General features: G+C 36.5%; 1 protein-coding gene across 1 annotated transcript in view; it reads left to right on the top strand.

The window, feature by feature from the left end:
- The window catches only part of LOC104511847 (disks large homolog 5-like), a gene marked incomplete at both ends in the record, with an annotated part of 22,849 nt that extends 11,019 nt beyond the window's left edge, over positions 1–11,830 (top strand). Inside the window, 10 exon segments of the mRNA XM_010154619.1 lie at positions 1,383–1,521; positions 2,325–2,469; positions 2,961–3,082; positions 4,078–4,167; positions 5,430–5,598; positions 9,346–9,508; positions 10,425–10,558; positions 11,120–11,284; positions 11,669–11,694; positions 11,697–11,830. Coding sequence (XP_010152921.1) covers positions 1,383–1,521; positions 2,325–2,469; positions 2,961–3,082; positions 4,078–4,167; positions 5,430–5,598; positions 9,346–9,508; positions 10,425–10,558; positions 11,120–11,284; positions 11,669–11,694; positions 11,697–11,830 — 1,287 coding nt within the window.
- Between the last annotated feature and the right edge of the window lie 870 nt (positions 11,831–12,700).

Below are 12,700 nucleotides of genomic sequence, written 5' to 3' on the forward strand. Positions count from 1 at the left end.
CCAATTGTGACAAGGACACGTGTTAAGTTGGAACTTAGGTGTAAGAAATTTGTTAGTTGGACAGAGGGGTTGTTTCTATTTAAGACACCAGGAAGGATATACAAGGACATATTACGGTTGGTTCTACAATACTTCCCAAGTGATATTGCATGTATCATATAGATGTTGGTTTGAGGTAAAGAAAAAAATTGTATAAGAGAATTCTAAATTTCTCTCCCACCCCTCCTCTTAGTTTCTTCCCCATACTCACAGAAAATAAACAGAACTTTATAACTCTGAAGTTGTCTGGAGAGCAGATATTGTGCCTTAAAAAGCAAACACCATTCACTCTCAGAATTTCTTTTTGGTGCAATTGTCTGTGTGCGTTAACAGCTACATCAGGTTGTGTGGTGTTAGTGTCCAGTCTGCGCATATTCATTCCTGAAGTGGTGTTTATAGTCTCAAAAATAGGTGTATAGCACATGCAGCGCGGTTGAATTTGTGGCCTTATTGGGTGTTATCTGTTTCCTTAGTTGTGCATATACACAGTTAGGTGTGTGTACTTTGGTAAGTTGATAAATTAAGAGAACTTTCATCCCTGAGTAGTAGGTGATATAATTACTAATACACCCATGGTAGTGATCAAGTATTAGTTCTGAGAAGGTACCTCTGCATTTTAGAGTCTTTCTGCGCTCAGTAACTGTTAATTTAATTAAAACAGTGCTATCATAAAAACTGTAAATACCTTTTCAGTATTTATTTTCATTCACTACGTACTACAATCTCATGTTTTGTGTTGTACATTTCAAATGTGTGAACTCTGCATGCTGAATCCTACACTTGCAGCTCTCTAGCATCACTGTCAGTGTCTGAGGTATTTTCATGTTTCTTAACTCACTAGTGTCTACCTGTTATGTACAGAACAGAAGTTCTGATGGTTCCACAACCTGATTAACTCTGTTGAAGGGAGGTTGCTCCACATGTATTGGCAAATACAGGCTTAGTGGAAAATGCTTTCTGGCTTGTTAGCCAGGTTATCTTTAGGAAACACTTTCAGTAGTGGCTGAAATAATGGTTGAAGTATCCTGTGAAATCAGTATTTTAAAGGAGAAATATAATTAAATGCTGGGTGATTTATTGTGAAGGAAAGTATATCACTTAAGTTGCAAAGATTGTCCTAAAAACTTTACAAAAAAATAAAAGAGAGGAGGAGGGAGGAAGAAGGGGTAGAAGTTAATAGCATCATGGAAAGATAATGGTGTAACAAGCACTGTGATAGTGAGCAAGTTCTGGAACAAGTACTAGAGTTGGAAGTTGCTTACTGTCTACAAAGTTTGGCAATTTTATTTATTCTTTCCTTCTAATCCCCAGCTTTCTGTAATCAAATTTCTATGGTTTTGTAGGTGCAGAAGTACGCTCCAGCTAGTGAGGAGCATCTGTCGCCAGAGCTACAGGAATGGGCACCATATTCACCAAAACGCTCTGCTAGGCACAGCGATGGCTTTGTGCCTGCTGCCTTATATGCTGGCAGCATGTCTGCAGGTGAGTGACACAGCTTGTAGCTACTTTCTAGGAATGCCCCAAGGAATTTGTCTGTATTGGGCAATATTGGGCATTAGTTGTGATAAGTGCAGAAACAACATGACTCACAAAACATATTTCCATGGTCTGTTGTAATATGAATATGGTCTGCTCAGCTTTGTGCTGTAAAGAAGAGAAACCTGTTTAAGAACCATTAAGGAAACTGAGAAATTCTTGCCTGAAGGATTTGAGTGTCATCAGTTTCTGTGCAGAGGAGTTTTGAATACATTAGTTGTGAACAAGGTGTAGCCTGTACTGCAGGGGGACAAGTAAAATTTCCAGTATTTTTGAAAGCAGTCAATGGAGACGTCCTAACAGAACAGGAACAAGAATCACTTTAGCTGCAGTTCAAGTACCAAATAAAAAGTGGTGTTCCTGTGAGACGACTATTCAGAGAAAGATGCAGAATTTTTATTGCTGTATAAAAAAGTTTGATTCTTGAAAACAAAGAAAGTCTTTTAGTTGCCAGTGCATATACAATGATATACTGTGAATGAGTTCATTTTTTGGTAATCTAATCCACTTTATTACTGACGCATTACAGAATTATAATCCAGATTTGAAATATGCACGTACTACTTAAAAGTTGTCACGTGGTGATTAATAATGCATTTGACAGCATGCTAATAATTTTTATTTATAGATACATGTTCATACATGCAAATGTTATAATGTATAATTATATGCTTATTTAAATATACTTAAAATATGTAGTTTATGTGCTAATAATATTGGCAAGAATGTGCTTTTATCATCTTCAGCAGGTACTGTACCAAGAAGCTTAGCACCGTGCCCTGCAGTGACTGCAGTCATGAGAAATCCCATCTATACTGCCTGGAGCCATAGAGTTCACACCAGCAATTGCCCATCGGTCGCCAGCCAGATATGCCATCAGCATCTGCATCCCAGGTGTTTTGAAATTTGTATTTCCTTAAATTTTTGTTTTCATTAGGATGAAATTGCTTGTGGTAGTTGTTTTGTACAATGCAGAGTGAAATGCACTGCTGTTGTGTTATTTTGACCCTGGGTTCTCAAAATCATTGTTGTATACAAGTGATGTGCCAGTTGCTTTCAAGTCTTTCAGTACCTGATGTATTGGGTTTCCATCTGTTCCACTGGCTGATACTGACAATGAAATCATTTTTTTTAATGAACTAATTTCTAATGTTTTTTTCTCATGCTTCCCAAAAAAATAAAGCCTTCCCCCCGTTTCTGTAGCACTTTAGGCTATTTTTTTCTTTGACTTCTCTTAATTTGTAAACTGATGGGTCAATTGGGAAGTGGGAGGGAGAGGAACATTCATTTGATTCAGTAACTCAGGGATAACCAAAATTTTTTATTGGCCTATTTGCTACTCCCAGTTCTCACTGTTGCCCTATTTTACTTTTCTTTTGATGTAGTTCTCAGCATCAAGGTCGCCTGAGTTTGGACCTGAGTCATAAACACTCCAGTGACTACACGGAAAATGCACGTACAAGAGCATCTCATGGCTCTAATTCATTACCATCCAGTGCAAGACTTGGTAAATTGTTTTCCTGATTTATTTCCTGTGGGACTCATATGTATTGGAGGCGAAGAAGAAATAGAAAGTTTCTTAAGTACATGCGTTATGGAATTAACACAGCTAGCAAAGCCAAAGGCTTCCTGTGTTCCTTTGCTTCATTTTTTGTGGTTTTATGACTAAAGGTGTTCCCTATAAGGAGCTGTGTTAAATTTGTTCTTCACAGTCTCTTGAAAATGTTGTGTGTGTGTGAGTGATTCTCCTTTCTGTGCCTGTTACTGTTTGAAAGTACCCATATGAAGATGGGAGGCCCAGCCAAAGTATTTGGAGAGAGCGTGCAGAACAAAAAATGGAGGATGGCTAATGGCCTATTGTAAAATGTTACACTTATGTTTACTTGACTGACCTGTATGATTGTTTATGCCTATCCTAGTAATACCAAAGCAAATGCATGCTTTGTAGCAATGACATTTTAACATTTTAGAATTTTTTAAATTTTAAGTTATATAATAACGTTTTTGTGCATGTCTATGTCCCTGTGTTTCATCAGTGATTGGCATTTACATCTGAATGGAGCATGGTAACTTTGTAACCAAAGTTAAAAACGGCATAACAATGGGAAAAATCCGTATTCATCCAAGCAGAATGCAATCAGAATATTTTAAATGCTTTTAGCAGGTCCCATGGGTTCTTAGTAAACAGAGATGTTAGATTGTAACTTGGACTTCAAGTTAAGTTTTATTTGATATAAAAATATTAAAAATATTTTTCATAATAAGAATGGAAAGTGAGTGTATGCTGTATGGGGCATTGTGGGCTGTTTTTATCAGTTGTGCAATCAAGATAATTTACTAGAAATATGATATACACAGTATCTGCAAGGGTAATCAACAAGGCCTGTGCATAAATTCAGGGGCCATTTTAATGCTCTTGAAGAAGTATAATCTAAATGTACTTTTGTTCAATGTAGTTGCTTTTACTTTTGTCATAGTAATGTTTTCTTTTTATAAAAACAGGTTCTTCGAGTAACTTGCAATACAGAACAGAACGAATTAAGATCCCTTTAACACCAAGATATCCAAGGTCCATGATTGGCTCTGACAGAGGTGAATTATTTAATGAGTAATTTTAAACATAATGTTTTCTCTATGTCCAGTCCAAAGCCTTTGCAATTGTTAAATCAAGTTGTGCCAAAATGTAAATATGACAGTTGTAAGGTTGCAAAATTTGCATTTTACCACAGAAAGGTAAAAAAGAAGACTTTCTAAGGTAAGTGAATTTTTCTATTAGTTGACTTTAGGATGTGGCACACTAAGAAAAAGTGCATAAAAAAGACGAAGAATAAGCGTTGCTGTATGTTTTACAGTTGTAGTTTTCTTCTGGAACCGTGTCTTAAAAGTTTTAGCAGTGAGATGACCCACATTAATTTTTTTATTTTTTTAGGTGTATTATTTTGCATATTATTGTACTACTGATGGTAAATTGTTTTTTGAAATGCAGTGAATATTTTAGTACTTCACTCAAAATTGCTTGGTGGAGGATATTTAAAGACACGATACAAATACCAGCTGGAGTGCTGGAGAGCTGTAGGCTTCAGAGGTTGATGACAGTAAACAGTAACTCTTTGCTGCCATCATTGCTCAAATGTTCTGTGGCCTTAATGGGTTGTATGCAGTGTTTTTTCTAACTGGGCAAGTACAGTACTTACAAACACTTTTCATTTGTGATTAGTAATTTGAGATTTATTTTCTGTGGCTTTTTCAGCGGAAGCAAACCGTTTCCGTCAGGGCACTCATTCAGTACATTGCTCAGGGAGGGTACAACCAGGGGCAAGATGTACATGAAGTCATGTCTAGCTTGTTTGACATTGCAAAGCTTTCCTGTCTCTGTGTATGATTCATTCTGGGCTTTGCTGGTGTTTTCAGGTGTTTCATACTGTATCTCCTACCCAAAGGAAAGGGCTCTACATAAATACTTTATTTGAAAATGAACCTATATATTCAATTTTTATTTTACTTTTCCTTTCCTGTTTTTTATCTTTTTCTTTAACTTTGTACTGCTGAGCATTTTCACACATGCACGTGGTGTAGCTTGTCTGTAGCCTCCTCTCCTTGTTGAGAATGGCAGTAATTGTATGCACACTTAGAGAGGACAGGCTTGACATCTAGTCATTAAGGAGAGTAACTTTGCACTGTCTAAAATTAGTTAGCTGGTGTCCCTAAGTTTCTTACTTGGTTAACAGAGTGCTAGTGAGCAGTAGGTCCTCTTCGTTGTCTCGGATGTGTACGGTGTCTTTCACTGTGTCTGTGTAGAACTCCAAACTATGACAGATGAAGGATACTAAAACTCAGCTGTTGATTTTCCATAGGCTCCTTGTCTCACTCTGAATGTAGCAGTCCCAGCTTGATAACTCCTCCACAGTCACCTCTTAACTTGGAAACGTCTTCCTTCGCCAGCAGCCAGTCTCAGAACTCCCTTTCTACACTACCTAGGATTTCCATTAGCCCAGTATCTATTGGAGAACGTAGAAAAGATAGGTAAGGTCCCCATGTTATTTGCTTCTAATACAAATGTGTCTGAGGAAATTGTGTACATTTGTTTATTGGGCTGAAGGAGTGTGAACATTTAATTTGGAAGACAAATATGTAGGCACAGAGGTGCATCTCAGGACCTGTTACTCAGTGTTTTTATTTTCTTTAATTAGTGTTTAAGAGATCTTTGTGTGGATTTTTTCTTCAAAACTGAAGGCTAGATTCTTGAGATTAGAAAACTAAGGTATTTCATAAGACTTTTATTTCTTCCATGTTGGATTAGTGGCCACACCAAATAAGAGCAGTCTAAATTGGAGTGCACCCCTTCAGCTGAACTACCTCAGATGCTTGTTCATGATAGGCTTGTTCTGTACTCTGGAAAACTAAATAAAATGAAGACCTAGTTACATCTGATAGATAAATATCAGGTGCCTTAACGTTGTAGAGTATGTGCTGTAACCACTGTGCCTTGATTCAATTTAGCCAGATAACATGAAAAATTGAGGGGATAACTGTGCAAGGACGTATCCATATGTACAGACGCAGTTTAACTACTGTGACGGATCCCTTTGGCTGTACAGACCGCTGCTAGCAATAGCATTAAGTGTATGTGCAGCTGCATGCAGAATCTGAACCTGAAATGATAGCTTTCTTAAAAACATGAGCTTTGTGTTTTAATGACATTATATATCCCAAGATGAATGTTTTCAAGATATGTTGCTTTTGCTATCAGTTTCGGACATCTGATTTCATTTTATCATAATCTGGCCAGATTGAATATATGAAAAGGTTTGCTTGAATTCAAAGCATTGAACAGTAAGACACAGTCTGAATCAGGCATTTATTTACAGTAAGGCAGCTGAATGCCCTTTTGGCAGTATAAAGGACCTGTGATGTCTTGGGATAGATTACATTTATGTGGACTTCAAGACCCCTTTGTATTACTTGACTTATGTAAAACGACTGACCATAAAAAATGTGAATGATAAAGTAATAAGGATATTCTGTATTCTAAGTTTTCTGGTAGTAATAAAGAGTTATTCATAAGATGTTATATGAAACTTCTGTCTCGTTTAAAGAATCAGTAACTAAGTTATTGTAGTAACTCTAGAATGTATATTGTGTACAAAGGACAGTGTTACTTTGAAAGGGAATGTAAAGAGGTTTTTGTGAATTTTCTTTCTTTCTTACTTCAGTGTGACTTTTGTACTATGTGTACTAAATTAATGTTCTCATATAAATGTTCCTCTAATTTTCACTTGCAAATTCAAAGTCAGCTTAAAAAACTAGGTTTTTGAGGTCCTATAACTTTGTATCTCTGAGTTCAAAATATGTGTTCTGATCTCTGGGAAATAACTATTCTGTAAACATTGATTGAAGTACAGTCAGGTTCCATCCCTTTCACTCTTCCTGTGCATATGTGCTTTGGTTTTTTAAGCGAAACAAAAACTAACGAACATAAACAATTCTTAATTTAGGAAAATAGCTAATTTAAGTTTATACTGAGAAAATGTTTAAAGATGCCTAAGTTGTATTTTAAATCGTTATTTCGTCTTATTCTTTCTGTTCCCCACAAAATACAAGCAACTCACTTGGCCTTTCAGCAGATAAAAATAATAATAGTAATGCAGATTAAAAATAATAATCAATGTGTCTGTTCTGTTGATTTTAATTTAAGTGAAAATTATACGACCTGGTCAATTAAGACTTTTTTCTAATCAGTGTTTAGTGATTCTGGCAGGCAGTCTGAATGTTATAGAAGAGTGCGCTTCACTTGATTTTAATAACACTGCTTATCAAGTAAGACACCTTTTTAATGTTATCATTCTGTTATACTTTATTATTGATTCTGTACTACATGCATTACTAGTTATCTTTCATTCTGTATTTAGTAGAATTCTAAGATACAATCCTGTACAGTTTGTATGGGTTTGATTCTTTCTTATTCCAGTCCAAAACAAACAAACAAACAAAAAAAACCACATTTAAAAATGCATGTGGTAGGTGGAAGAGTGGTTCAGTGAAGTCCAGAAAGATGTAATTTTATTTTTTAATGAGGTAGTATGCCTTGATAAATTTTGTGATATTAAGAGCTTCATATAATGTAATGGTTTACATGCTCATAGTCAGTAACAAACAAACAAACAAACCACCAAACAAAAAAACCTGGGAGTTAACACAGTTCAGTTGAGATGTGCTAAATGCAAAAAAGTTGGGCTTCAGTTTAAGTTTGCTGGTACTAAACATATCTTATTTTCATTACATTGATAGACAAACTGAGGCCATTACCTCGAAACAGTGATATTGCTGACATTACTGGGTTCTAGAGTTGCATTCTTTTCAGCAGCCTTTTTTTATCTTTTCTGCATTAATAAGCTGGCAAACTATTATGCCCCTGCTGCAGAAGTCTACCAATAGTTACCTTTGAAGACTGTGGCAATCAGCATAATTTATGAAATTGCGTCCACTGTCCCCAGCACCAATTCCTACTCTTCCAAAAATACTTTTCCTCAACCTGGCTCACATTAGTAGCAGGGAGTGAAGTCCACTTAACTCATCTGGTCTCTGGACAGCACAATTAAAATAGTTTAAGCAGTTGGCACAATGTAGAGAATGTCTATCTGATGTAATGAAATGTTAAGACAAAGAAAACGTTCAAATTAATGCATGTCAAATGTGGTATGATGCTATTAAAATAAAAAAATATACCACACCTGGTACCCAAGCAGCTTCATTTATAATGAGCTCAACTATTAATATCTGGTGATGCCTTTCACTGTGTAGACATTAGTAAGTTCCTAGTAATATGAACCAACATTTTTTAGGAGGCTACTGTTTGTTTATGCACACCATGAAGGGACCAGCCCTGTTTGTATAGGTGGATGCATCCTAACTAAAGGGGGAGGAAAGGGGAATGTACAGGGGTTTTCTTTTGTATAAGCCATTCTCTTATACTTACTAGTGTTTTACTACTGTGTGTCTTTCTAAGTGTTCTTTTTTTCTCAAATCTTCTACGTCTTTCAGATATCTGTTCCGTAATAGGTCTTTTCTGAGAATCCCTGTGGCTCCTAGGCCTAGGTTCTCATCACTAAGGAGTTTGAGGTTGGCCTAATATAAGGTTGTCTTCTCGAGCAGTATTGCGCACTTTGTGCTATTTTACATGTTTGGATAATTGCCCTGAGAAGAATTTGCATGGTAATTGTAATGCTACCATGCAAACTGCTGTCTTAATGGCTTGAGTTTGCAACTGCTTAATTTTCGTTACTAATTTGTTTTCCTGCACACATATGTGAAATCTGATATTTGTGCATTGTTGTCCTTTGGTTTACTACCTTATTATTTATGATGTTTCTTTTCACTGGCAATGAAGACTCCCAGCATTTATATTTGTAACATACCTTTCTGGAATATGGTTTGTAAATGACATCATATATTCAATTCAATTACTCCTATATAATATGCATCTGGAAGCTTCTTTCTTACCAACTTCATCACCATAATATTTATATTTCATGTTTATCATGATATTTTAGAGCAGTCATGTACCTGGTATACATTTACTTCTGCCACTGTACATTGCATGGTGTTAAAGGAATGCATTTAAGACAGTTGACAGTAATTTATTTAAGTAACTGTTTAAACCTATTTCATTATTAGACTTCAGGCAGACATGAAGTATTGCATGTAACTTTGACATTGTGATGGTTGAAGTGCAGTTTTGTCCAAATCAGTTTTAACTATCTCCTCTAAAAGGCCCTACATGGAAGAGCCACGTCATGTTAAAGTGCAGAAGGGTTCTGAGCCACTAGGGATTTCCATTGTGAGCGGAGAAAATGGTGGAATATTTGTCTCTAAAGTAACAGGTGGGAGCATTGCCCATCAAGCTGGCCTTGAGTATGGTGATCAGTTACTGGAGGTAATTGTTTGCTTACTATTCCTATGGCTTAAAGAATAAGTTCTTGTTACTCCAGCCATAACTGCCTTCCCCAAAAGAGTATCTTGTGAAACCTTGTGTACTGTGGGATGTAGCAAAGGGGTACTATGTATTGTAATATTCAAGTCATTGTGATTGTTGTCACTTTCTGTCAGCCTTTATCATAAAATAATATCTTTTGATGACAGATTTGTATTGCATGTATATAGACATAATTAAATATTCGGTACTTAAAACAATATAGTTCCAACATCATACTCTGCCTGATACAGTGAGTAAGTATGGAAGCAGCTGGCTCATACCAAGTTTCATGCTGCTGTTGCTGTGCCCATAATCTTACCTGAGATATCTGGTTTAAAAAATACTCAGGTAGGCTTTAGTTTAGCTACAGTCATGTTTTTGCCTACAGTAATAGATGAACATGTAGAGGAGCATTTTGTCAAGTACAGAGCTGCTTTGTAAATGTTAAATCCATTCATGCTTGTGTATGTTGAAGCATGTTCTGTTGCACAGCATGTGGATGATACTACAATGGGCCTGAACGGATCATGGATCTGAATGTATCTTTAAATTCTGAATTTATTCAGATCGGTGATGTGAACTAACTTGTGCTTACTCAGTGGTACCAAATCATAACACAACTTAGAACAGATGTGTCTTTCAACAGTAAAAAGATTTCTAAACTCATTGTTAGATTACCAAATATTTAAAAATTACAGTGATTCCTTTGAAGGATTAAACCCTAGGAATCATTGTATAGCAGCTTTTCCATCCTCCTGTTTACCCCAGTAGAAATAAGTTAGTATTTAGACATTAAACTAATTAAGAATATGAAAGAATGATTTTGCTGGTTTCCATCTGAGAACTTTACATCCTGGTTTGTGCGTTTTCTCCATAGTTTAATGGAATAAATTTGAGAAATGCTACAGAGCAACAGGCTCGACTAATCATTGGCCAGCAGTGTGACACCATTACTATCCTGGCTCAATATAACCCACATATGTATCAGCTTGGCAATCATTCACGATCAAGGTAAGGCTAGCTAGACTTAAAAAGCTACTAGTAGATAACTTCTGTACAGGTAATGTGTTTGCAAACATCCGCATATTTGTGCTGATAAGAAGCGTGATTGCTTAGAAAAGTAACGTGTTGATATGTGCCTGTTGAAAAGGAAAAGGATGGATGAACCTACTGTATTTTCTTTCTTATTTGGTCATAATCCTTAGATACGTTAAATTAAAACCAAAGTTGACTTCTTTCTAGGATTGAGAGTCTAGTACTTTGAATTGGTTTTGGTGGTGGATTTTTTTTTTTTAATAGTTGGAGTTTCCAGAAACTAAACCCAAAAAGGCATATGAGAAGTGAAATTATCCATCCCATTTTGATGCATAACCACACTTGAAAACTAAGCTTTATCTTTCTCTTAAACTTATGGTGAACAGATGTTATTTGGCATGCTGTTCTGTGGGGTTTTTTTCCCTTACTTATAGTTGATCTACCCAATAAAAAACTTTGTCAATAAAAAACAATGCATTTGGCATTGTTGAAACATTAACCCACCAGACTTTTATTCTTTTTTCTTTTTCCTCTTAGCTCTCGCCTAGAACCTGTGAGTAATCATTCCACCCCTGAAGGTAGCGGAGCTGCAACGCCTGACAATCATTCCGTAATCGATACCGTGAGTGAGCAGGATGAAGGGACAATGACACCCCCATCCAAACAAACCACACCAACCACAAGTCCCCGGAATTCCTTAAGGTATTGAGTAAAATTTTTGCATTAATGAAAAAAAAGAAATGGTCAGGGTGGATGTGAAGTGTATTAAAACAAAAAAGCGTAATGTGTGAATGCTGTGTATGGTCGAAATAAGTGAGCAGACAAGTTAAGTGTACCCCAGGATAAAAGTACGTGTTTTCAGACTTATTGAAAGATGGGATCTGCAATGAGTGAATAAAGCTTACTACAAGATTGGATTAGTTAAGAAGGTCTGCAAGAAACACAATGTTTGTCTTCTAAGACTATATATAGGTTACCTATTTTGACTAATTATTGTGTAAATTTATATTCTTTGGATGGCTAGTTGATTGTATGTAATGCAAGTTTTTGAACTGAAGTACATGTGTTATTTCTCCTTGTCAAAAGGGGCCCTGTGGACACAAACAAAAGGACTGCAAAAAATCCCAAGTGGATCTTGGGATCCAGATATGTGGTGGAAACCTGTATGGAATATTTGTCTCAGATGTAGATGACGATAGCCCAGCAAAAGGACCAGATGGACTAGTCCTGGGTGATATGATACTTGAGGTAAGCTATTAAGAAAAATCTGCATCATACTGACAAAATGTTTAGGATGGTGTAAAGAAGGAGATGCACAAACAATCATGCTGTGTCGCAGTGGGAGAGGTTCTGTTAATCTGAGTTCCTTCCACCAAGGTAAGAATGGTAAGAATAGTGAGAATGCATAACCTTCATTCTGGCTGTGACACATGAAGAGCTGGATGATGTGGGACCTGGAGAGCTACCACTGTTGAGAGCACAAGTTGCCCAGAATATGAAGGACTAATGTATGTCCACTTGGATTTATGAGTGCCTGCTCTCTTAGTCTACATAGGAAGCCTTGAATGCAATTGCTGTAACTAACATAAAGGCAAGGATATGGAAGATATTGCAAAACAGAGAACAGTATTGATCTTATCACTGTGAAATTCTAGTGAGAGTTTAGGGAAAGCCATGCAGTATGTCTTTGACTCTGCTTTCTATATCTGAAACAAGAATGTTTATCTACTTGGCAGGACTGTTATGATGATCAACACATGCATTTATGAGTTTTTCAGGTACAACTGAGCATTGAGACTGTGACTCTCCCATTGCGCCTTTAGTGTCCAGATGGAGATTTTGCTTTGTAATTGTGTTTCTGACTTCACTCAGACCAGTTGCTTTACTTGGAAAATATTAAATCCTTTCCAGTGTGAATTTTATGATTATCAGCTGACACTTTGGAAACTATTTAAAGAAGCACAGACTCTCTCTCACTGTGCATGTTTGTGTTGTTAACTTGGCTATTTTGTTTTCCACCCCCACATCTCAGTCTCCTGCTAGACATGTTAAGGTACAAACTGTACTAGGGTTAAGTGGCAAGATTTACTTTTTCTATAGAGCCTGCCGGGGGGCGGG

Source organism: Eurypyga helias, unplaced genomic scaffold (assembly GCF_000690775.1).
Source record: "Eurypyga helias isolate BGI_N326 unplaced genomic scaffold, ASM69077v1 scaffold31750, whole genome shotgun sequence".
NCBI lineage: Eukaryota > Metazoa > Chordata > Aves > Eurypygiformes > Eurypygidae > Eurypyga > Eurypyga helias.